Source organism: Mobula hypostoma, chromosome X1 (assembly GCF_963921235.1).
Source record: "Mobula hypostoma chromosome X1, sMobHyp1.1, whole genome shotgun sequence".
Classification (NCBI taxonomy): domain Eukaryota; kingdom Metazoa; phylum Chordata; class Chondrichthyes; order Myliobatiformes; family Myliobatidae; genus Mobula; species Mobula hypostoma.
This window is the reverse complement of record NC_086128.1, coordinates 57,579,070-57,605,776: the sequence shown is the minus strand read 5'-3', so window position 1 is coordinate 57,605,776 and position 26,707 is coordinate 57,579,070. Positions and strand designations below refer to the sequence as shown.

General features: G+C 41.8%; 1 protein-coding gene across 7 annotated transcripts in view; it reads left to right on the top strand.

Moving 5' to 3' along the window:
- The window catches only part of LOC134340419 (phosphatidylinositol 5-phosphate 4-kinase type-2 beta), a 258,524-nt gene that overhangs the window by 109,388 nt on the left and 122,429 nt on the right, over positions 1-26,707 (top strand). For 5 of the 7 annotated variants that reach the window (XM_063037625.1, XM_063037629.1, XM_063037630.1 and 2 more), the window contains exon 4: positions 9,778-9,846. The exons of the other annotated variants lie outside the window; for them this stretch is intronic. In XM_063037625.1, coding sequence (XP_062893695.1) covers positions 9,778-9,846 — 69 coding nt within the window. The remainder of the gene's footprint in view (positions 1-9,777; positions 9,847-26,707) is intronic. 7 annotated transcript variants of the gene reach the window in all.

Here is a 26,707-nt window from a genome sequence, read left to right as displayed (position 1 = left end):
TCTATCTCTGGAGACAGCTTATCTACCTATGTCTACTATAAGCCTACGGACTCTCACAGCTACCTGGACTATTCCTCTTCTCACCTTGTCTCTTTGCAAAAATACCATCCCCTTCTCACAATTCCTCCATCTCCGCTGCATCTGCTCTCAGGATGAGGCTTTTCATTCCAGGACGAAGGAGCTGTCCTCCTTTTTTAAAGAAAGGGGCTTCCCTTCCTCCACCATCAACTCTGCTCTCAAACGCATCTCCCCCATTTCATGCACATCTGCTCTCACTCCATCCTCCCACCACCCCACTCGGAATAGGGTTCCCCTTGTCCTCACCTACCACCCCACCAGCCTCCGGGTCCAACATATAATTCTTCGTAACTTGCGCCACCTCCAACGGGATCCCACCACGAAGCACATCTTTCCCTCCCCCCCCTCTGCATTCCGCAGGGATCGCTCCCTACACAACTCCCTTGTCCATTCGTCCCCCCCATCCCTCCCCACTGATCTCCCTCCTGGCACTATCCTTGTAAGCAGAACAAGTGCTACACATGCCCTTACACTTCCTCCCTTACCACCATTCAGGGCCCCAGACAGTCCTTCCAGCTGAGGCGACACTTCACCTGTGAGTCGGCTGGGGTGATGTACTGCGTCCGGTGCTCCCAATGTGGCCTTTTATATATTGGCGAGACCCGACGCAGACTAGGAGGTCGTTTCGCTGAACACCTATGCTCTGTCCGCCAGAAAAAGCAGGATCTCCCAGTGGCTACACATTTTAATTCCACGTCCCCTTCCTATTCTGATAATGTCTATCCACGGGCTCCTTTACTATCAAGATGAAGCCACACTCAGGTTGGAGGAACAACACCTTATATTCCGTCTGGGTAGCCTCCAACCTGTTGGCATGAACATTGACTTCTCAAACTTCTGCTAATGCCCCACCTCACCCTCGTACCCCATCCGTTATTTATTTTTATACACACATTCTTTCTTTCTCTCACTCTCTCCTTTTTCTCCCTCTGTCCCTCTGACTATACCCCTTGCCCATCGTCTGGGCTTTCCCCCCCTCCCCCTTTTCCTTCTCCCTGGGCCTCCTGTCCCATGATCCTCTCATATCCCTTTTGCCAATCACCTGTCCAGCTCTTGGCTCCATCCCTCCCCCTCCTGTCTTCTCCTATCATTTTGGATCTCCCCCTCCCCCTCCCACTTTCAAATCTCTTACTAGCTCTTCCTTCAGTTAGTCCTGATGAAGGGTCTCGGCCCGAAACGTTGACTGTACCTCTTCCTAGTTATGCTGCCTGGCCTGCTGCGTTCACCAGCAACTTCTATGTGTGTTGCTTGAAATTCCAGCATCTGCAGATTTCCTCGTATTTGCATGACCATGAGGCCTTGCACGGGCAGCTGTGTGTGCATGCGTGACGTGCGCGAATTGCAGAGCGACGCAGACACACCAACGCACAAGTATAAATGCTCACAATGCGTGTAGGCCACTTGCGTGGGTTACGGCGTCGAGTTGACGCAGAAGTATAAATCAGCCTTAACTCTTTGATTTGGAGAGAACATTGTTGGAAAAGTATTATAAGATACTTTAAGACCCCATACCAGGAAAAGTATAAAGACGCAAACGTGGCGTGTTGGAGAAGGTGTGGCTCCAAGGAGGCAAATCATTTCCATATTTTTTGGGATTGCCCTAAATTAAGTTTATATTGGGAAGGTATTCACAGAACATTAGTTAAGGTACTTCAGACTCAGATACCTCTGAACTTTGAGACTCTCTACCTGGGGCATGTATTGTTTTTGGAACAGAAGAAAGATATAAAGCTGCTGCAGGCCCTTTTAGCGGCAAGTAAGAAATCAATCACCAGAAAGTGGTTAAATCCAATATCACCCACATTAGAAGATTGGCATGAAATCATTTTGGATATATTTAAAATGGAAAAGATGGCCTACTCTCTGAGAATTCAAAAGGAAAAATTTTTATCAAATTTGGAATAAATGGATTGAATTTATAACCCCAGAGTGAGCAGACTTTAGATGACTCTCCTAATGGTTTATACTGTTTGTCTCACCAACATAGTAGTAGTGTTAATGTAAGCACCCTTGGCTCGAATGTTTACTGTTCTTTTATTTTGGGAAAACAGGGAATTAACACAAGTAAAGGAAAAGATTTGGGAAAGGAAAAAAATATGATAAAATGATGTAAATAAGTACATAGGGATTGGATAATTATGTTTGGGGGTAGGAGCAAAACATGAACAAGTTAGGATATAAATACCTACAATGGTAGTTACATAGGTTCACATACAACATTTTGGACCAGAAAGAAACGGTCCAGCAGACATATATGGAAATTATTACTAATCCACTATTATTACTACTTTTTTAAGCAACAATTAAAATTACTTATAACTTCTAATAGAGTGGAATTACAACTGCACATAATTATCTATTTAAGTGCTTAATTATTTTTTATATCATCTCAATGTGTACTTGTGAATGTATAAATAATTATAGATCTATACATATATAAAAAATGGAAAAGGTTGTGCATGTAAAAAAAAGTCTGTATAATACTTGCGATTACCTTATCCAAATAAAAATAAAATTTAAAAAAATGCTGAGCATAAGTTGTAAAGAGTTCATACATTCTCTCAGTGTACAAAAGACAACAAATTGTGCTAATAGAAAAAAAGGAAAAAAATAAAATAATAATAATGAATAAATAATAAACACGAGTTGTAGAGTCCTTGAAAGTGGAATCACTTCAGTTAAGGGGTAAATTAGGAAGAAATAATTGCTCCACAAAGGAGGCTATTTGCCCCATCAGATGCATGCCAGCCAGTCCTTTCCTCCATAACTCCGTAAATTATTTTTCCTCAAGTGCTTTTCCAGTATTTGAAATCTGTCACTCTTACTCGACCTGGCCTAGAAACAACACCAAACTGCCCACCGAAATGACATAGGCAAATCGTTTAAGGATCGTCAAGGATGGCAAATAATTGCAGAGTAATGCCTATATCCCATGAATGAATAAAAGAATAGCTTCATATGCCAGTTGTGATTGGGTTGCTTATGAGATCCTGAATTGCAGCATGTAATTGTCTAGCTCTTTTAAGATAATTGTTTGATGAGTCTTGTGATTAGCAGTTCTCCCAAATTGGAATCTGTGTTTGCACAAGGGTGGAGATGCAACTTCTCTTGTTTGTTTAAGTGTTTGGCCAGTATGGTGTTGTATCAATGTTATTGACATTTCGAAGCCCACTTGCTTTGTTTGTATTTTGTCTGTCTAGATACAAGTCTGCTTCACTAAAACATATCCCTGACCATTAAATCTGTGTGTTCTCTGCATCAGTATTTCCAGATTTGCTGCTTTGTAAGCACAGGTAAACAGTTTAGATAGGATATTTTGCTATGTTGAAATGCTATACTTGACATCACATATACAGCACAGAACGGGCCCTTTGACTCACAATGTTGTGCTGACCTCTTAACCTACTGTAAAATTAATCTAAACCTTTCCTCCTATATAATCATCCGTTTTTCTATAAACCATGTGCATCTCTATCTGTCTCCACCAGCACCTCTTGTAGGTTGTTCTATGCACCCACCACTCTCTGTGTAAAGATCTTACCTCTGACATCCCCCCTATACTTTCCTTCAATCAGATAAAAATTATGTCCCCCCTCCCCGTATTAGTCATTTCTGCACTGGGAAAAGTTTCTCCTGCTATCCTCTCTATCTCTGCCTCTCATCATCTTGTACATCTCTATCAAGTCACCTCTCATCCTTCTTTGCTTTAAAGAAAAAAGCCCTAGATCGCTCAACCTATCCTCATAAGACATGCACTCTAATCCAGGCAGCATCCTGGTAAATCTCCTCTACACTGTCTAAAACTTCCACATCCTTTCTATAATGAAGTGACTAGAACTGAAACAATATTCTGAAAGTGTGGTCTAACCAGGACAACATTAATTGTGCCTTTCTCAAAGTACACTGGTTCTGTCACTTTAAGAAGTTCAAAAGGAGAATTTTTGAAGTTGGTGAGGTGTGTTTGGAGCGTATTCACTGTTGTAACATATCAAATCTGGCAGCCAGTGAGTATTGCCATATCCCATAAATGACATTAATGACCGGCTGTTCTCCTTTGCTTAAATAAAAACAGAAAATGTCAGGGAATGAAGACACAGGGCTGCCAACATCTGTGGAGAAAGAAACAGATAACATTTCAGATTAATGGAGTGGCCTAAAATACTAATCTGGTTTCTCGCTCCGCAGACACTCTTTGATGTATTATGTATCACCAGCGTGTTCTTTTTATATTTGAGCTTGGATGTACAAAAGATGGAGGTGTATGTGGGAAGGAAGGATTAATTTGATCTTGGAGGTCAGCACAATATCGTGGGCCAAAGGGCCTTCTCTGTGCTGTATGTTCTATTTCCAGCACCTCTGCTTTTAGATATTTGTTGAGTAATTAAATATTGGTAGAGAACCCTTCAACCTATCTAGTCCGTACCAGACTATTATTTTGCCTATCACGTCGACCTTCATCTGGACCATAAAAGTTCATGAGAAGTGGGATTAGCACGTGGAAAGTAGACTTCCCACTTCTGCTCATGACGCAGAATTTATTTATTTCATGTTCATAGTGTAATCCAGTTGGTGTGTCATGAATATTAGTAGAGAACCCACCCCACTGCCTCTTGCAAGCCCATTTGAACAAATTAAAAATCCACATTTCCAGCTTTTGACTGTGAAATTCCACACAGTTTCTATTGTCCTTCCGAACACATTCTGAGAAGGAACAGTCAGTTCCTTTGTTTCTACATCTTTGCCACCACAGTGAGAGTGTGTGAAATGAGGGCTGTTGTGAATCTGCACCCACAGCAAAGTGCCTTTACTTTCAAGTACCTTCTGAATTAATTCAGTTCAAGAGCAATAACTGCTGTTTTGACTGGCAAAACTTGCATCCTGTAGTTAAATCTAAAAATTGACCAAGACTGCAGTACAAGTTTTCTCATGTTCTTGGTTAAGAATGTGGACATTTAGAGTCATAAGATACTACAGCACAGAAACAGGGCCTTTAGCCCATCTAGTTCATGCTGAACTATTAATATGCCTCGTTCCATTGACCTGTACCTGGACCATAGCACTCTATACCCCTCCTGTCTATGTATTATCCAAATTTCTCTTGAAATTGATCCTTTATCCTCCACTTGCGGTGACAGCTCATTCCATCCTCTCACCACGCTCTGAATGAAGAAGTTTTTCCTCATGATCCTCTTAAGCATTTCACCTTTCACCTTAATTCATGACCTCTAGTTCTCGCCACCCGAACCTTTAAACATGAATAAAATGTGTGCAAATTAGAGAGATTAATGTAGTGAATTGCTATTTGGAAGCAATATTCTGTCAAATGCAGTCCTGCGATAGTTAGTTTTTCTAAATGAGTTAAAAGAGTAAATGCTAGAAACATTAAATATGTCCTATAATCCGATACTCTGTTTTTCTCTCCATGTATTTGTCTAACCTGTTCTGGTTTTATCTCATTTTCGATTGAAGTGTAGACTTAATTGCCTTGCTTGAAACGGTGCATGCAGTACAACGTTACACCACTAGATATCTCTGCATTTTGCAAAATGCAGCCAGCATTTATATGAAATAAATATTCTGTATTGGCTCTCTCAGCAGCTGAACCAGTGATGCTTTACAATTGTACTTATTAGGTTATTAGGTGTCAGGTTAGATTCAGTGAGACAACAGACTTTCTTTTCGGTCATGGACGCCAGAGTCTCCAGCAAGGTGAGGTTTTCAAAGAAGGAAAATTGGAAGGCCTTAAATCCAAGAAGTTCTGCAGCTGCTGGAAATTCAGAGTAACACACACAAAATGCTGGAAGAAAGCAAGCCAGACAGCATCTATGGAGAGAAATAAATATTCCGTAATTTATTCTACGAGACTCTGATGAAGGGTCTTGGCCCGAAACATCAACCATTTATTCCTCTCCATAGATGCTGCCCGACTTGCTATGTTCCTTCAACATTTTATGTAACGAAACAGATCTGTCCTGAGCTGGGCATTAAGTGGCAATGTGTATTAACAGCAGGAAAATTCATCTATTGTCTTCCCCTATGTAGTTTCAATGGGACAGAATCAGAATGTCCCACGTAGTATTAGCTGGAAGATAAATTGTGTATAGGTTTTATTTCCTGAAGACTGATTCTCATTTTTAGTTAATCCATAATTATGCTATCCATAATGTCATAACTCCAGAACAATCCATAACACTTTAGTTATTTGCCATGCTAATTAGCATTTACTTCCAGATTTACTTAATTCTTCTGCTTAATTCAAATTTCTCATCTGCTCTGGTGTGTGTTAAATTGAAATCTATGAGCCATTTGTCCAGTGCTCTGGCAGTCACCTCTGTCACATGCATACTGTCATCAGTGATGGAAGTAGAAATATACTCAGTGGCCTCTTCATTAGGTACACCTGTTGTTAATGCAAATATCTAATCAGCCAATCATGCGACAGCAACTCAATGTATAAAAATATGCAGACATGGTCAAGAGGTCTGTTGTTCAGATCAAACATCAGAATGAGGAATAAATGTGATCTACGTGACTTTGACTGTGGATTGATGTTGGTGCCAGATGGGGTGGTTTGAATATCTCAGAAACTGCTAATCTCCTGGGATTATCATGAACCACAGTCTCTAGAGTTTACAGAGAATGGTGCGAAAAATAAAAAAAAACATCCAGGAGCTGCAGTTCTGTGGGCAAAAACACCTTGTTAATGAGAGTAGTCAGAGGAGAATGGCCAGAATGGTCAGAATGGATCAAGGTGACAGTAACTCAAATAGCCACGTGTTACAACAGTGATGTGCAGAAGAGCATCTCTAACTACACAATAAGTCAAACCTTGAAGTGGATGGGCTACAGCAGCAGAAGACCACATTGGGTTCCACTGCTGTATCTAATAAAGGGGCCACTGAGTGTATATCAGTGATAATAAACCTGATTCTGAAGGAGGTTTATCTACCTGAATTTGAGATGTTATACTGTTTCAAATTAAACTAAACATGGACACAGGCTCAAGCTTGCACCGGGTACATTTAGGTCTTTGGTTTGGGAGTTTCTTGTTCACGGTCATAAAGTACTATAGCACAGAAAATGGTTCTTTGGCCCATCTAGTTTACACTGAACTATTTTACCCTCTAGTCTCATCAACCTACAGCTGGATCATGGAGGTTTTTGAGAAGTGAGATTAGAACGTAGAAAATCGACTTAAACGTGAGATTCTGCAGATACTGGAAATCCAGTTGAACACACAGAAAATGCTGGAGGAGCTCAGCAGGTCAGGCAGCATCTATGGAGAGCAATAAAGTGTTGATGTTTCGGGTCGAGACCCTTCATCAGGACTGTGGAAAGTAGACTTTCCGCTTTCCCTCAAGACAGTTTATTTCAGTTTCACAGAGCCCCCACTAAATTTCCCTGTAACCTATTCTACTCCCAGATTCTACCACTCACCACACACAGGAGGAGATTTTGCACAGATTGATTAACCTCCCAATTCACACATAGAGTAGCGTGGAAAAACGCTCAGTCACAGATACAAACTCTGCACGGACAGCACCGAAGGTCAGGATTGAACCTGGATCACTGGAACCATACTACTGTGCCTTTGAGGAGAATTTGTTGATTCAAAGACTCTAGAACCCTTTGAGATGGTTGCAGAATTGGAGAACATTTGGGTTATTGCAATCTAATGAATTAAGCTGGCCTAAATGGGTTTCTACTTTTTAAGAACCACAAGAAGTAGGGAGGGGAGCAAGCCATTCATTGCAGCGTGATAGTATAGTGGTCAGTGTATTGCTTTACAGCACCAGCTGCCATTTCTTCTGTGTTAATGTTCTAAATACTGAAGTATGGAAAGCATTTTGTGTTTTGTACTGTGAGTAACAAAGTTAGGAACAGCTTGATCATCATTTACTGTTTTGAAGGTCTTTGCAGCATTTTGTACTCAAAAGGAAAGGTTTGTATTTATGTGGAAGCCTTTGTTGACCCTGAAAGCTCCAAAGGCTCTTTGCAGTCAATGACGTAATGTTAAAAATTCAACCAGATTCATATGTACTGTCTGGTTTAGATAAGGTTTAGGGCAATACTGTCCGTGGCATCTGAAAGTAGTGTTAGTTACCAACTCTGAAGGGCGATTAGAGTAGACATAACACAGGATACCATAAAGGACATTCTACCTGCTTGCATCACCACCTTGTATGGAGGGGCTACTGTACAGGATCGAAAAAAGCTGCAAGAAGTTACAAACTCTGCCAGCTCCATCATGGGCACTAATCTCCCGAGCATGGAGAATATCTTCAAACGGCGATGCCTCAAAAAGTGGCATCCATCATTGAGGACCCCCATCGCCCAGGACATGCCATCTTCTGATTGCCACCATCAGAGAGGGGGCACAAGAGCCTAAAGATATGTACTCAATGTTTCAGGAACAGCTTCTTCCCCTCTGCCATCAAATTTCTGAATGGACAATGAACACATGAACATTACCTCACTGTTTTTTTCATTTTTTGCTCTCATTTTGCACTACATATTTAATTTAATACAAATGTTTGTATTTCTTACTGTAATTTATGGTTTTTTTATTATGTATTGCAATGTACTATGCCAAAACAACATATTTCACAACATATGCCAGTAATATTAAACATTATTCAGATTCTGATATTTGTGGTATAGACATTGAATCAATCAAAGTAAATTTATTACTAAAAAACATATACAGTGCCTATAAAAAGTATTCTTCTCTCCCCCTCCCTCCAAGTTTTCATGTTTTATTGTTTTACAACATTGAATCAGTGGATTTAATTTGGCTTTTTTTGACACCGATCAACAGGAAAAGACACTTTTGTATCAAGGTGAAAACTGATCTGGCCTGGAGTGACCAAGTCAGAATCCAGACCTCAATCCAATTGAGAATTTGTGGCTGGACTTGAAAAGGACATGCAATCCAATAGAGCTTGAGCAGTTTTGTAAAGAAGAGTGGGGAAAAATTGCAGTGTGCAGGTGTGCAAAGCTGAGAGGAACCTATCCACACAGACTCAAGGCTGTAATTGCTGCCAGAGGTGTATCTACTAAATACTGACTTGAAGGGGGTGAGCAATTATGCAATCAATTATTTTGTGTTTTATATCTAATTAATTTAGATCACTTTGTAGAGATCTGTTTTCACTTTGACATGAGTCTTTTTCTGTTGCTCAGTGTCAAAAAAAAGCCAAATTAAATCGACTGAAATGTTGTAAAACAATAAAACATGAAAACTTACGGGGGGGGGTGGTGTTAATACTTTTTATCGGCACTGTATGTCACCATATTCAACCCTAAGATTAATTTTCTGGCAGCTATTCAGGTGTTCACAGTAAACCAAAAGAAGTACAATAGAATCAATGAAAAAACTACATACAAAGACTGACAAACATCCAGTATGCAAAAGAAGACAACTGCAAGTAAAAAGTAAATAAATAATACTGAGAATATGAGTTGTAGGGTCTTTGAAAGTGAGTCCATAAATTGTGGAAACAGTTCAGAAATGAGCTGAGTGAAGTTATCCATACTGGTTCAGGAGCCTGAAAGGTAATAACTGTTTAAAGGAGTGTCACTTTGTTTGATCAAATTTATCATAATCTGGTTTTGATTCCTTTTCTAATGTGTTTTCATTGCCTCGCAAGCAGATACCTTAATGATAGCAATTGATGTTTTAATTCTTGTTGTTTATAGCGGTCTTTGTCAAAGCTTCCAACACAGGAGCTCGAAAAAATAACAGTGAACATGGGTTTAGTCCGCCAGGTCAGTTACAAAATGGCAACTTGCATCTGAGTTTTACCACAATATCCTGTCTGCTGCATTGCACACACTCCTGTAGGTAATGTGAGGTCTGCTATTAACATGTTGCAAGGACAGAACCTTCAAAAATGATTGATTTCTTTGCAAATCTTCCATATTAAACAATTTGCCCAGTAACATGCAAATGAGCTAGTTGTTGCTAATTGGAAATCCAGATGCGACTAATTGCATTCCTCATTCATAAAGAGAATACAACTTATTACACTATCTTCAAGCATGTGATCTCAGCACCCAGTTGCATGGAATCTGCATGTGAAGTTTGTTTCAATGCATTTGGGAGAATGAAAGTGATTTTTTTTAATGTGTAAGGCATGCACTAAAATACAAACGTATATGCATGTGATTACAATCGTGTCAAGTGGTCATATCTGTGGATTGTCACCAATTTCCATTGAATGTTAATGTGGTAGAAAAACAGTGGAATACGTGCTGATATTCTTTGAGTTACGAATGCGACATTGTAACTTGGGGGTCTGTACTGGGTTCAACTTGTGCTTGTATAGGCGAGCAATGCTGGAAAATGAAATATTTGTCTGTTATTCACTCAAGCACTCAATCCAATCAGGAATCAAAACATTTAGACCTGAACGTGGAAGTGGTCTATAGTGTTCTGGCTACGATTCTTAATTCAAAACCTTAGGACCTCCCTCCAGTGAATTTGCACGATATTTCCCTGCAACTTGTGTTCTTATAGATTCTGATGGAGATGACCAATTTTGTGTTGTTGTACATGGGGTCATAGAAAATTTATAACATGAGAGGCCATCTAGCCCAACATGTTCCATGCCAGTCAAAAGAAAAGCCCCACTGTACATCTTGCACTGGGTCTTTAATCCTGCAGGTCATACCTCTTCAACTGCATATTCAGGTATATTTAACTACACTGAGAAATGTCTTGGTCTTTTTAAGGGAGTGAATATCAGTAGAGACCCCCCCCCCCCCAAACCTTCCAAAGCTCATCTAAAAATAAAAGCCCACATTTCCAGCTTTTGACAGTGTGAAATTCTACACAGTTGCTATTGATTGTCCTTCTGAACACATTCCATGAAGGAATCTCCAGTTTCTTGGTTTCTACATCTTTACCACAGTAAGGGTGTGGGAAATGAGGACTGTTGTGAATCTGCACCCACAGCAAAGTGCCTTTACTTTGCTGTGAATTAGTTCAGTTCAAGGGCAATAACTGCTGTTTTGACTGGAAACACTCGCATCCTGTAGGTAAATCCATATTTGACCAAGACTGCAGTGCAAATGTTCTCATGTTCCTTGATTAGGAATGTAGACATTTTCCTTTAAATTTGGGAGTTCCAGTCCCTGGGCAGAAAGATTTTCATCGTTTTCCCCCTCTGCTGGTTACCTGCAAATCTCCTTTGCTAAAGAAATCTGTCTATCCTATTTGCATCACTTAAGCCTTTTATAATAGACCTCAGTTGTTTCCTGTCAATCTCCTTGGTTCCAAGGTAAATAACCCCGGTGGACCCAATTTTTTGTAACAGCCACAAACTTCATGACTTGACATAATTATAATAAATCATCCCCGCAGCTACTTAAGCATTATCGTATCTTTATGTTAATGTGACGGGAACCATTCACAGTATTCATGTTAAGCTCTTACTAGTGTGGTACACACTAGAAAACCTTCCTGCAATTATGTAAAAGATAGAATCTTAGAACTTTTCTGACCTGTACTTAGACCATAGAATATACAACAGCACAGCGCAGTACGAGCCCTTTGGCCATGATGACCTTTTAATGGCTCTAAGATCAATATGATGCTTCCCTCCCTCATAACCCTCCATTTTTCTTTCTTAGATATGCCTATCTGAGAGTCTCTTAAGTTTCCCTAATGTATTTGCCTCTACTACCGCCACCCCGAGCAGTTTCTAAGCACCTACCGTTCTCAGTGTAAGAAAAATTTATCTCTGACATTCCCTCTATACTTTCCTACAATCATCATTTTTTTAAAAAACTGTATTATCCTTCTCTTTCTCCCATGGTCCACTCTCCTCTCCTTTCAGTTTCCTCCTTCTTCAGCCCTTTATCTTCTCCAGCTATCGCCTCCCAGCTTCTTACATCACCCTCCATCTCCCACATATCTTCCCCCTCATGTGGTAGCCTCCAACCTGATAGTATGAACATCGATTTCTCAACTTATAATTTTTCCCCTTCCCTCTTCTTCATTTCCCCACCCTGGCCTCTTAATTCTTCTCTTCAACTTCCAATCACCTCCTCCTGGTGCCTCTCCTCTTCTGTCAGATTCCTCCTCTTCCAGCCTTTTCTACCTATTACCTCCCATCTTCTTGCTTTATCTCCCTTCCCCCACCCATCTGGATTCACCTATCATCTTCTGGCTTGTACTCATTCCCCTCCACCCACCTTTTATTCTAGCATTTTCCCCCTTCCTTTCCAGTCCTGATAAAGGAAGGGTCTTGGCCTGAAACATCATTTCCATAGATGCTGCTTGACTTGCTGAGTTCCTCCAACATTTTGTGTGTGTTACTTTGGATTTCCAGAATCTGCAGAATCCCTCGTGTTTGGGACTTGTTCCATCTAGTTAACACTCCCACCTCACTGAAGCTTTGTTTTTTTTGAGTTAGGGTATCTTAAATCTGATTCCCATCTTAGCATAGCTCATTTCATGCTCCATGCATAATGTATGGAAATATCCTTTTAAAGGATGATCATAATAAAATAAATTGGTACTGAACCATGTAAATGAAATTTTTAAAAAATCAAATATTAGCTTTACTTGTCATATATACAAACCCCATTTCCAGAAAAGTTGTGATATTTTCCAAAATGCAATAAGAACAAAAATCTGTGATATGTTAATTCACGTGAACCTTTATTTAACTGACAGAAGTACAAAGAAAAGATTTTCAATAGTTTTACTGACCAACTTAATTATATTTTGTAAATATACACAAATTTAGAATTTGATGGCTGCAACACACTCAACAAAAGTTGGGACAGAGTTAAAATAAGATTGAAAAGTGCACAGAATATTCAAGTAACACTGGTTTGGAAGACTCCACATTAAGCAGGCTAATTGGTAGCAGGTGAGGTATCATGACTGGGTATAAAAGTAGCATCCATCAAAGGTTCAGTCTTTGCAAGCAAGGATAGGTCGTGGCTCACCCCCTGTGCCAAAATTCGTGAGAGAATTGTTAGTCAGTTCAGAAGGAACATTTCTCAACGCAAGATTGCAGAGAATTTAGGTCTTTCAACATCTTCAGTACATAATATTGTGAAAATATTCAGAGAATTCAGAGACATCTCAGTGCGTAAAGGGCAAGGTCGGAAACCACTGTTGATTGTGCGTGATCTTCGAGCCCTCAGGCGGCACTGCCTAAGAAACCGTCATGCTACTGTGACAATTATAGCCACCTGGGCTTGGGAATACTTCGGAAAACCATTGTCACTTAACACAGAAATGCAACTTGAAACTGTATTACGCAAGGAGGAAGCCATACACCAACTCTATGCAGAAACGCCGGCGAGTTCTGTGGACCCGAGCTCATCTCAGATGGACCGATAGACTGTGGAACCGTGTGCTGTGGTCAGGTGAGTCCACATTTCAGCTAGTTTTCAGAAAAAACGGGCGTTGAGTTCTCTGTGCCAAAGAGGAAAACGACCATCCAGATTGTTATCAGCGAAAGGTGCAAAAGCCAGCATCTGTGATGGTACGGGGGTGCATCAGTGCCCACGGCATGGGTGAGTTGCATGTATGTGAAGGTACCATTGACTCTGAGGCGTATATTAGGATTTTAGAGAGACATATGTTGCCATCAAGGCGATGTCTCTTCCCGGGACGTCCATGCTTATTTCAGCAGGACGATGCCAGACCACATTCTGCACGGGCTACAACAGTGTGGCTTTGTAGACACAGAGTGCGTGTGCTTGACTGGCCTGCTGCCAGTCCAGATCTATCTCCTATTGAAAATGTATGGCGCATCATGAAGAGGAGAATCAGACAGCGGAGACCACGGACTGTTGAGCAGCTGAAGTCTTATATCAATGGACAAAATTTCCAGTTGCAAATCTACTACAATTAGTATCCTCAGTTCCAAAAAGATTAAAAAGTATTATTAAAAGGAAAGGTGATGTAACACAATGGTAAACATGCCTCTGTCCCAACTTTTGTTGAGTGTGTTTCAGCCATCAAAATTTAAATTTGTGTATGCTTACAAAATACAATTAAGTTGGTCAGTAAAACTATTGAAAATCTTTTCTTTGTACTTTTGTCAGTTAAATAAAGGTTCATGTGAATTAACATATCACAGATTTTTGTTTTTATTGCATTTTGGAAAATATCCCAACTTTTCTGGAAATGGGGTTTGTACATCAAAACATACAGTAAAATGCCTCATTTGGTTCAAATCAAATCAATGAGGATTGTGCTGGGCAGTCCACAGGTGTTGCCACGTTTCTGGTACCACTGTAACATGTCCATAACTCACTAACCCTTGTGAGGGTTAGGAATGTGACTTCGGAATGTGGGAGGAATGTTCATCATGTTGTTTCTTTGCTCTCCTGCTTTTCTTCACTCTAAACCCCCTTCCCCTTTCCTATATTCCCAAAGAGTAGGAATGGGACAGAATTATGAAATTCAGTCCCTATACTTCTGCCAGTCCTTCGAATGACAATCGATTCCAGCCTCTGAGTCAATTAAGTTCACTCCATGTTCTTTGAAGTTCCTCTTTACTGGTATCTAAAATACTGCAGATGCTGTAGGTTTGAAATGAAAATTCAAAATAATGGAAATGTTAAAATTCATTGATCTTGGTTTAAATTGACTATAAGACTAGTCTGTCTGTTGTGGGAGCTTCAGATGTACTCTAACCATCACCAGCCTATAATTTGTATTGAAATTCAGGCTAAATTTTAGGATTTTGCTTCTTTAATATGGGTTTTTCCACCATAGGAAATGTTTTTTCCAAATCCACCCTAGTTACACATCTCAGTCATCTGAGCTAACTGAATAAAAGCTCTGTTAATTCTTAAAAATCTGCATTGTATCTCTGATACAGCAGAATATAGGGTTTACAGCAGATTTCTTAGCAGTATGGAGGAATCTTGGGATCCATGTCCATAGATTCCTCAAAATTGACGCCCAAGTTGATAGGGCGGTTAAGAAGCATGTGATTCACAAATACAAATTCTCTATTAAATTGATTAAAATCCCTGGTTGTTACACTCATTGTTGGCCTTCATTAGTCAGGGAATTGAGTTCAAGAGCTGTGAGCTAATGATGCAGCTCTATAACACCCTGGTTACTTGGGATTTTGTATTCAATTCTGATCTTCTTATTACAAGAAAGAGTGTGAAAGTTTTGGAGAGGGTCCAGAGGAGGTTTGCCAGGATGCTTACTGGATTAGAGATCATGTCTTATAAGAAAAGGTTGAGTGAGCTATAGGGCTTTTCTCTTTGGAGAAAAGGGGGATGAGAGCTGACTTGATAAAAGTGTACATTTATAAGAAGCATACAATGTCTTGTAAAGGTATTCAGCCCCCAGCACTTTGTTCACATAAATGAGTGTAACAACCAGGGATTTTGATCAATTTAATTGAGAATTTGTATTTGTGAATCACATGCTCCTTTTTCACAGTGGAGCCCCAAAATCAGGGGAATTTTAAAGCATGAAAAACTAAAGATTCAAAAGCTGAAATGTCAGCAGTTCAAAAGTATTCATTTCCCTTTGCTCAGTACTTAGTTGAACCACCTCATACAGCTATTATCTTTTTGGGTAAGTTTCTATTAGCTTTGCACAACATGATGGAGCAAGATTTACCCATTCCTCCTTGCAAAATTCCTCAAACTATGCCAGGTTACTTGGGGAGCAGCAGTGGACAGCAGTTTTGAAGACTTGCCAGAGATGTTGGTCAGAACTCTGACTGAGCCACTCAAGGGCATCAATTTTCTTCATTTGAAGCCACTCAATGGTTGCTCTGACAGTGTGCTTTGGGTTTTGTCCTGCTGAAAGACAAACTTCCTTCCCAGTTTAAGCTTTCTGGTGGAGGCCAGCAGGTTTTTATTCAGGATCTCACTGTATTTATCAGCATTCATCTTCCCGTCAATCCTGGCCAGATTTCCAGTCCCTGCTGCTGAAAAGCATCCCACAGTATGATGCTAACTCCACCATACTTTACTATAAGAATGGTGTTACCTGGTTGATGCACAGTATTAGATTTATGCTACATGCACGGCTCAATGTTGAGGCCAAAAAGTTCAATTTTAGTCTCATCCAACCACAAGATCTCCTTCCACTTCTTTACAGTATCTTCAAACACTTTGCAAAGTCATTACAGGCAAGGATATTCTTTTTGTTTAGCCAGGGCTGCTGCTTTACCACTTTTCCATAAATACATTTTTGTGCAAGACTTGGAGAATGTGGAGCCATGAACTTCATCTCTAGTTGCAGCCACTGACTTCTGCAGCTCACTCAGGCAGGCTGATGACATCACAGTAGTCTCTCTTACAAGTGCCATTCTTCTCCAGTAACTAAGTTTAGAGGTGTGGCTTGATCTAAGCAGTGTGGCTCTGGTTTCATATTTTTCCACCTTTCCACAATGGACTGCACTGAGTTTCAAAGTATTTTCAGCACCTTTTGAGGTGGAATGTACCCTTCCCCAGAATTGTGCTTCTCTATTATCATTTCCTTGACTTGTCATGAATGCTCTTTTGTCTTCATTTTTGTTTGGTCTTTTGAAAATCTGTTGGATCTTACAGAGAGAGGGGGTATTTATTCTTATGAATTCATTGAAAACAGGTGATCCTCCAATTTTCTGCATCAACAAATTGGGTGAGTTGGTAAGGTAATATACAGTATTGCCCCTGAGAAAAGTTAGTATAGTAATTACAGAGGAGATGAATACTTTTTCAGCCTCACAATTTTTGTTTTTAAATTTTAGTCAATTGTTGACAGGTTTTGCAATTTTTCTTTTGATTTGACATGATGCCCAATGTTTCATAGATTAGCTCAAAAAATCCTACATCAACACATTTTAAGTTTAGAAAATGGAACAGTAAATTGTGAAAATAGTTGTGGGGGCTGAATACTTTTTCAAGGCACTGTAGATCAAGTGCACAGCTACAGACTTTTTTCCCCAAAGTACAAATAGCTAATATGAGGGGGCATCATTTTAAAGTTATTGGAGTAAAGTATAGGGGGTATGTCAGATGTTTCTTATGCAGGGGGTGGTAGGTACATAGAATGTGCTGTTAGGGATGGTGGTAGAGGCAGATACATTAGTCACATGAATGAAAGAAAAATGAAGGGCTACATGTGAGGGAAGAGTTAGATTGAGCTTGGAGTAAGTTGAAACGTTGTTGCAGCAACGTGAGCTGAACGGCCTGTGCTGTGCTCTACTGTTCAATATACCAGTGATTTCTTTTTCTGTGATTATTGATTCCAGCCCAGCAGGCTGACAACGACTGGGATAATAAGGCAACGGTCTTGTGCTCAAGCTAAAGGCTGATTTATACTTGCGTGTACTAGCTTGCGCCGTAGCCTACGCAAGTGGGCTACACTGTTGTGAGCATTTATACTTGTGCGTTGGTGTGTCTGCATCGCTCTGCAATTCGGGCACGTACACGCATGTGCACGTCATGCATTCGCACTTCCCGCGTGTGCACACACCTGCTGGTGCAAGGCTTCATGGTCATGGTACTCTTTCTTGGGGTAAACAGGCTTAAAGCTAGCGTCTTTTTTAGTAAAAGCGAAATCTGTCCTCCATAATTTCGTAGGTCTGTAAAGCTTGATGGAAAGCATTGCAGCCAGAGTTCCTTCCCTGCCCTTCAGTTGCCCAATGGGAAGCTATTGCAGCGTAGGAGGAAATGCGATGCTACCAAGCGGACCAATTGCAGTTGTTGCAGTCTGCGTTGCTGCGATGCGTAGTTACATTTTGGGAGAGATGCGCGTCAGGCTACGGCTTAGGGATCCACGTAGGCACTGTGTAGGGTTCGCGGTTACGCCGTACCTACGCCATCAATTTGGTGCACAGTATAAATCAGCCTTAAGCCGGTGAGAGTTTGAGAGAGTGAGGCTACTTATCTGAGGTCTGGAGACTTGCGCAAGGAGCTGGATGTTTGGGGATGATGGACTGTGGTGAGACAATGAGGTGTGAGAGTAGGAGAACATGAGGTGGTAAAGGAAAAGGGCAGCAAAGATGGAGCATTTGGGGTTTATGGAAGGTGAACATTTTTGAATAGATTAAATGTCTAGATTGTAGTTTGAACTGGAGGTCTTACCAATTCACATAGTCCATACCCTACCAAAATGCAGACAGGAGTGTCAAAATTCCCTTTATTGTCTACATCGAAGTTTACCAGCCATCCACACACCTTCTTTCAGCATGCATTTCATAATATTTTTGTTAACTAATTAGCTTAAGTGCCTCAGTTCTTTCCACTTGTCACCCTTGATAAGACTTTATTGTTTCATCTTTTCAATGGCTGACTTTTCTGGTTTAAAGGAAGCCGCTGACATGCTTTATGTACTGCCTCCCTGCCACCCACCTGCTCCCCTCCTTCATAATCAGACACCTGCTGTCTACACACAAGGGCACTGGTAAGAAGAAACGGTTTTCAGAATGACACCAGTTATTAATTTCACAATTAACTTGTTTCACAATTTCATTTCCAAAAGGGATTAGTGAACCACCGTGAAGCCCCAGAAAATATATTAATATTGCTGTCCAATCAAATAAACCATTGTGCTTTTAATGTTAATTAGCATTTTCTGTAGGCAAACTGAAGTTAAATTGTTGATAGGTTTTCTTTGGTTATTGTTGAGCTGAACCAGCCTATTGAATGATCCAGTAAGCCTTGCAATTTGTCTACCTTTAAGCAGATAAAGGAAAATGCTGCTTGATTTATATCACTGTTTCAAACTGCCACGTAAATAAAATGTGGCTAGTTTATTCTGGGCTTTCCAATGTCCTTGTTAGAAATGAATTAAGCATGCGGATTGTGAGAATTTAGCATTTACTCTCTGCAGTGGAGTCATGCTTAGAATGTACAACGTGACAGCATAGAGCAGGCTCTTCAGCCCATGATATTATATCACCCTTTTGACTTATTCAAAGATCAATCTAACTCTTCCCTCCATTTTTCTTTCATCCATGTGCATATCTAAGAGTTTCTTAAATGCACATGCCTCTAACACCATCAGGCATACCACACAGCCACCAACCTTTGTGTAAAGAACTTAGCTCTGATATCCCCCGATACTTGCCTCCAATTATACCCCTTTGTATTAGCCACATTTTATTGCATTTGACTATAATGAATAAACTATCTCATGTAATACCTGGCGATGTTATGGATTCCCCACATGGTTATGCTTACCATAGTTCAGGAGCCTTTGCCATAATGAGCACTTAATTAAAGTACATCACCTTTGCTGGGTCATAGGTTGCCAACAGCAGATTGCCAAAGTCCTCTGTCCTTAGCCAGTCTTTCAAGTTGTCTCCAGGTGTGGCCCATATTCAAAGATTCATTCTCTTCCATCAATGAGGTATTTAGAACATCTGTTGATGTTTCTGTAGCAGTGAGATTTTACAGAATAGGAATGCAAGCTCCATGCCCAATCCTCCTCCTTTCGCAGCCAGGCTTGGGACTATCCATGGTGGAATTCATAATGTGCAGATGATATTTAATTTCCATAAGACCAATAAACCCAAGAGCAGAATTATGCCATTCAGCTCATCAAGTGATCCGCCATTCCATAGTGGCTGACTTCTTATCCCTCTCAACCCCATTCTCCTGCCTTCTCCCCATAACCTTTGAGGCCCAGAATTATCAAGAACCTGTCAATCTTCACATTAAATATACTCAATGATTTGTCCTGCACAGCCATCTGTAGCAAAGAATTCCATAGATTCACCACCCTCTGACTGAAGAAATTTTCCTCATCTCTGTTCAAAATGGACGTTCCCCAGTTCTGAGACTATGCCCTCTGGTCCTAGACTCACTCACTATAGGAAACATTCTCTCCACATCCAATCTATCTAGACCTTTCAGTAGATTAGATTAGATTAGATTCAACTTTATTGTCATTGTGCAGAGTAAAGGTACAAAGCCAATGAAATGCAGTTAGCATCTAACCAAAAATGCAAAGAATAGTGTTATTTACAAAATAACTGCGAATAAAAAGTAAGTGCTACAGCACACAAATATGAAAGTACTGAGACAGTACAATATGGGTGCAATACTGCTTAGCGCTGTGATGTGAGGTTCAGCAGGGTGACAGCCTCAGGGAACAAGCTCTTCCTGTGCCTGTGGTGCGGGAGCAGAGGCTCCTGTAGTGCCTACCGGATGGGAGGAGAGTAAAAATTCCAAGGTTGGGGTGAGATGCATCCTTGATAATGCTTTTCGCCCTGCCCAGGCAGCGTTTATAGTAGATGTTCTCAATGGTGGGCAATTGGGTGCCGATAATCCGCTGGACAATTTTCACCACACGCTGGAATGCTTTGCGGTCCGATACAGGACGATTGCCTTACCACAATGAGATGCAGTTGGTGAGTATGCTCTCAATGGTACAGCGGTAAAAGTCCATCAGTATCCTGGGACCGAGGTGAGCCTTCTTCATGCTCCACAGGAAATAAAGGCGCTGTTGAGCCTTTTTGATCAGGATGGAGGAGTTCAGGGACCAGGTGAGATCCTCGGAAATGTGGACACCAAGGAATTTGAAGCATGATACACACTCCACTACAGTTCCGTTGACGTAGCTGGGGACGTGAGTGTGGCTCCTGGCATGCCTGAAGTCCACAATGATCTCCTTGGTCTTCTGGGTGTTAAGGGCCAGGTTGTTGTTGGCACACCACGCGGCCAGGTGCTGAACCTCGTCCCTGTAGGCCGTCTCGTCATCCCCTCTGATCAGGCCAACCACCATGGTGTCGTCTGCGAACTTGATCATGGAGTTAGAACCATGTACAGGAACGCAGTCATAGGTGAAAAGGGAGTACAGAAGAGGGCTCAGCACAGAGCCTCGAGGCACACCAGTGTTCAGGGTGAGAGTGGAGGAGGAGAGGTTGTCTAACTTAACTGATTGGGGTCTGTTGGTCAGAAAATCCAAGGTCCAATTGCAGAGGGATGAGCTGGCGAAGTTTGGCGATCAGCTTGGAGGGAATCACAATATTGAATGTCGGACTAAAGTCAACGAACAGCATTCTGACGTAAGAGTTGGGGCTGTCCAGGTGGGTCGGGGCAGAGTGAAGTGCCGTGGAGGTGGCGTCCTCTGTTGACCTGTTTGTGCGATAAGCAAATTGATGGGGGTCCAGGGTAGTGGGCAGACAGGGTTTCAGATGTGATAGAACCAGTCTGTCAAAGCATTTTGCAATGATGGGGGTGAGTGCAACTGGATGGAAGTCATTCAGGCCCGTGGCAGTGGAATGCTTTCGGCACTGGCGCGATGGTGGCGATCTTAAAGCTTGTGGGGACAGCTGCCTGGGCCAGGGACAGATTAAAAATGTCCGTGAAGACCCCGGCCAACTGCACTGCACAGACCCTGAGCACACGGCCAGGTATTCCATCCAGACCAGCTGGCTTCCGTACATTCACCCTGCTCAGGGTGGCACAAACATCGGAGGTGGAAAGTGAGAGAGGCAGTTCACCAGGTGGGAGATCTGCTTTGAGGGTGACCTCCTTGTTCTCTTGGTCAAAGCGAGCGTAGAAGTAATTGAGCTCATCAGGGAGGGAAGCAGAGCTGGAAGGGGGCACGGTACTAGGTGGTTTGAAGTCTGTAATGACCTGTATGCCATGCCACATGCTCCGGGGGTCCGAGGAATTGAAATGCTCCTCGATTATCTTTTTATATATGTGTTTAGCCTGAGAGATTCCCCTCCTCAGGTTGGCCCTGACTGAGCAGTAAGCCTCCCAGTCTCCAGACCTGAAGGCTGAATCTCTGGCTTTGAGCAGGAGGTGAACTTCTCTGTTCATCCATGGTTTCTGATTGGGGAGAACTTTTATTTGTTTTTGTGATATCACTCTATTGACACACTTGTTGATGTGCTCAAGGACAGAGTTGGTGTATAAGTCAATGTTAATCTGAGAGTCCGTGGTGGCGTGGGCAGCAAACGTGCTCCAGTCTGTGTGCTGGAATTGGTGCTGAAGAGCAGAGTCAGCACCCTCCAGCCAGATCTTAATAGCCTTCATTGTGGGTTTCACACATTTAGTGACCGGGCTGTACTTGGGAAGCAGAAACAATACAAGATGGTCAGACTGTCCCAGGTGGGGGAGGGTAGTGGCTTTGTAAGTGTCAGCCGCATTTGTGTAGACATGATCTAAGGTTTTATTTCCCCTTGTGGTGCATGATACATTTTGGTAAAATCAATATTCATAGAAACATAGAAAACCTACAGCACAATACAGGCCCTCCGGCCCACAAAGTTGTGCTGAATATGTCCCTACCTTAGAAATTACTAGGCTAACCTCCATGTACCTATCTAAGTGTCTCTTAAAAGACCCTATCATATCTGCCTCCACTACCGTTGCCGGCAGCCCATTCCACACACTCACCACTCTGTGAGTAAAAAAACTTACCCCTGACATCCCCTCTGTACCTACTCCCCAGCACCTTAAACCTGTGTCCTCTTGTGGCAACCATTTCAGCCCTGGGAAAATGCCTCTGACTATCCACCCGATCAGTGCCTCTCATCATCTTATACACCTCTATCAGGTCACCTCCCATCCTCCATCACTCCAATGAGAAAAGGCCGAGTTCACTCAACCTGTTTTCATAAGGCAACATCCTTGTCAATCTCCCGTGCACCCTTTCTATGGCTTCCACATCCTTCCTGTAGTGAGGCGACCAGAACTGAGCACAGTATTCCAAGTGGGGTCTGACCAGAGCCCTATATAGCTGCCATATTACCTCTCAGCTCCTAAATTCAATTCCACGATTAATAAAGGCCAATACACCGTACGTCTTCTTAACCACAGAGTCAACCTGTGCAGCTGTTTTGACCGTCCTATGGACTCAGACCCCAAGATCCCTCTGATTCTCCACACTATCCACAATACCTCCAATCTTTGTGTCATCAGCAAACTTACCAACCCATCCCTCCACTTCCTCATCCAGGTCACTTATAAAAATCACAAAGAGTAAGGGTCCCAGAAGAGATCTCTGAAGCACACCACTAGTCATCGACCTCCATGCAGAATATGACCCGTCTACAACCACTCTTTTCCTTCTGTGGGCAAGCCAGTTCTGGATCCACAAAGCAATGACCCCTTGGATCCCATGCCTCCTTACTTTCTCAATAAGCCTTTCATGGGGTACCTTATCAAATGCCTTGCTGAAATCCATGTACACCCTATCCTCGTTATATGCGAGGGATACGTTCCTCGAAATTGATGCATAATGTGAAGTCACATAATGTGAATAATTATTTAAATGGAGAAAATAGGGATGCATTCCAGAGGGCTTCCTAAATATGTTTCATCTGTAATTTATTCAGATTTTTATACCAATATGACACAAAAGCAGTACTACAAGACAACATTTATATCATATTTAATCAATTTAAGGTAATATTCAATGTAATAAATCATAAAAAGTTAACATCCTCTGGTGTACAGTACTCACCAACAGTGGCAGGTAGGTGTGTTCGCTCTGGGAGATGAGTGGTTGTTGTGTTGGGCAGCTTTACATGGATAAGGTGGATGGTTGTGGTCGTCAGGATAATATCAAGCACAACAAGGGGTGAAAGAAGACTCACAGAACTCTTAGAACTGCAGGCAGCAGAAGATTACAGCGATTTGCATAAAATGGTGAAAGTTGTTTGCTTGGCAGCATTTTGTTTTAAATTTGCTTGTCAGGAAGAAGAGTTGACGGCAGGAAACGACTGAAATGCTGACTCCGTTCTAAACTTGTGTCCATGTCCTTCGCCATTTGTGCTGAGTGTTCCGACTTCCACCATTCCCTCACCGTTGGTAAACTCCCAGGATTTTCAAAATTGTCTGTTGCTTACAGCACCTGAGAGATAGTTCGCCGTAAAAAAAACGCATGCCTTGAATGTGTATTACACCTTGGTCGAGTGGTTGAATCAACAATGTTGTGTTAAGCGGCAGGAAATGCACTGTTATGTTAGGATGAATGCTGTCCAAATGTTTAGGGTGGGCTGGTGCATTGTCAAGCAACAAAAGAACTTTAAAGGCAAGATTCTGTTCCTGGCAGTAGTGTCCCAGAGCTGTTACCTTCAGCTGATGCCGTGCTGTTTATAATTTCCAACTTTTTTTCAAGTGTTAAAGCGGTTCTCTGCCTCTCGGCTGACAGCCCAGGACATGACACCAGACACTTAGGAGGCATAGTTAAATATTTCAATCGCAAAATCACTGCACCGTAGGTAAAACCAGCAGAAGTTTAAGATCGCGCATCCACACCTTGCCAAAACCAATGTGAGAGTGTCGGGAGAGAGATTGTGAGGCGCGCGCACCTGACTTGTATTGGCGGGAAAGCGGTGCTTCTCGTCCCAACAGTGAGACTGTGAGGTGTGCGCACGTGACTTGTATTGGCAGGAAGGCAGTGCTCCTCGCATAACTGAATTTTGGACGCATATAACGAGACGTTGGTAGAAATAAGTTCCTCGCATAACTGTGAATCCGCATAGTCTGAAGACGCATATAACGAGGATAGGGTGTACACTACAACTACTGCTCTTCCTTCATCAATGTGTTTAGTCACATACCCAAAAAATTCAATCAGGCTCGTAAGGCACGATCTGCCCTTGACAAAGCCATGCTGACTACTCCTAATTATATTATACCTCTCTAAATGTTCATAAATCCTGCCTCTCAGGATCTTCTCCATCAACTTACAAACCACTGAGGTAAGACTCGCTGGTCTGTAATTTCCTGGGCTATCTCTACTCCCTTTTTTGAATAAAGGAACAACATTCGCAACCTTCCAATCCTCCGGAACCTCTCCTGTCCCCATTGATGATGCAAAGATCATCGCCAAAGGCTCAGCAATCTCTTCCCTCCCCTCCCACAGTAGCCTGGGGTACATTTCATCCGGTCCTGGCAACTTACCCAACTTGATGCTTTCCAAAAACTCCAGCACATCCTCTTTTCTTAATATCTACATGCTCAAGCTTTTCAGTCTGCTGAAAGTCATCACTACAATCACCAGGATCCTTTTCCATAGTGAATACTGAAGTAAAGTATTCATTAAGTACCTCTGCTATTTCCTCCGGTTCCATGCACACTTTCCCACTGTCACACTTGATAGGTCCTATTCTTTCACGTCTTATCCTCTTGCTTTGCACACATTTGTAGAATGCCTTGGGGTTTTCCTTAATCTTGCCCGCCAAGGCCTTCTCATGGCTCCTTCTGGCTCTCCTAATTTCCTTCTTAAGCTCCTTCTTATTAGCCTTATACTCTTCTAGATCTCTAACATTAACTAGCTCTCTGAACCTTTTGTAAACTTTTCTTCTTGACTAGATTTGTTACAGCCTTTGTACACCACAGTTCCTATACCCTACCATAACTCCCTTGTCTCATTGGAATGTACCTATCCAGAACTCCACACAAATATTCCCTGAATATTTGCCACATTTCTTCCGTACTTTTCCCTGAGTTCGATAGGTTTCAATGAGATTCCCCTCATTCTTCTAAGCTGCAATGAGTACAGGCCCAGAACCATCAAATACTCCCCATATGTTAACCCTTTCATGCCTGGAATCATTCGCATGAGCCTCCTCTGAACTCTCCAGTGAAAGCATATTCTTTCTTAGATAATGCCTCATCATTACATCCTTGTTTTTATATTCTAGTCTTCTCAAAATGAATGTTAACATGGCATTTGCCTTCCTTACCACCAACTCAACCTACAAATTAACCTTTGGGGAATCCCACACAAGGTGTCCCAAGTCCCTTTGCATCTCTGATTATTGAATTTTCTCCCCATTTACAAAATAGTCCACACCTTTATTCCTTCTGCCAAAGTGTGTGACCATACACTTCCTACATTATTTGCCATAGGCCACTTCTTTGCCCATTCTCCCAATCTGTCTAAGTCCTTCTGTAAACACCCTGCTGCCTCAACACTACCTGCCCTTCTGCCCATCTTCATATCGTCTGTAAACTTGGCCACAAGCCATCAATTGCTTCATCCAAATCATTGACATGTTATGTGAAAAGGATCAGTCCCAACACTGACCCTTGCGACACACAGCTTGTCACCGACAGCCAACCAGGAAAAGCCCCTTTGCTCCCACTCTTTGTCTCCTGCCAGTCAGCTAATCTTCTATCCATTCTAATACCCTTCCCGAAATACCATGGACTCGTATTGTGTTAAGTAGCCTTGTGTGCGACACATTGTCAAATGCCTTCTGAAAATCCAAATAAACAAAGTCCACTGGCTCTCCTTTGCCTATCCTGCTTGATATTTCCTTAAAGAATTCCAACAGATTTGTCAGGCAAGATTTCCCCTTTAGAAATCCATGCTGACTGCGGCTGACTTTATCATGTGTCTCCAAGTAACCCGAAACCTCTTCCTTAATAATGAACTCCAACATCTTCCCAGCCACTGGCCAGACAAACTGACCGATAATTTCCTTTCTTCTGTCTCTCTCCCTTCTTAAAGAATGGAGTGACATTTGCAATTTCCAGTCCTCAAGAACCACTCTAGACTCTCGTGATTCCTAAAAGACCATTACTAATGCCTCCACAATCTCTTCAGCTACCTCTTTTAGAACCCTAAGATGTGATCTGGTCCATGTGATTTATCTACCTTCAGATTTTTCAGCTTCCCAAGCATCTTTTCCATAGTAATAGGAACAACACTCACTTCTGCTTCCTGATA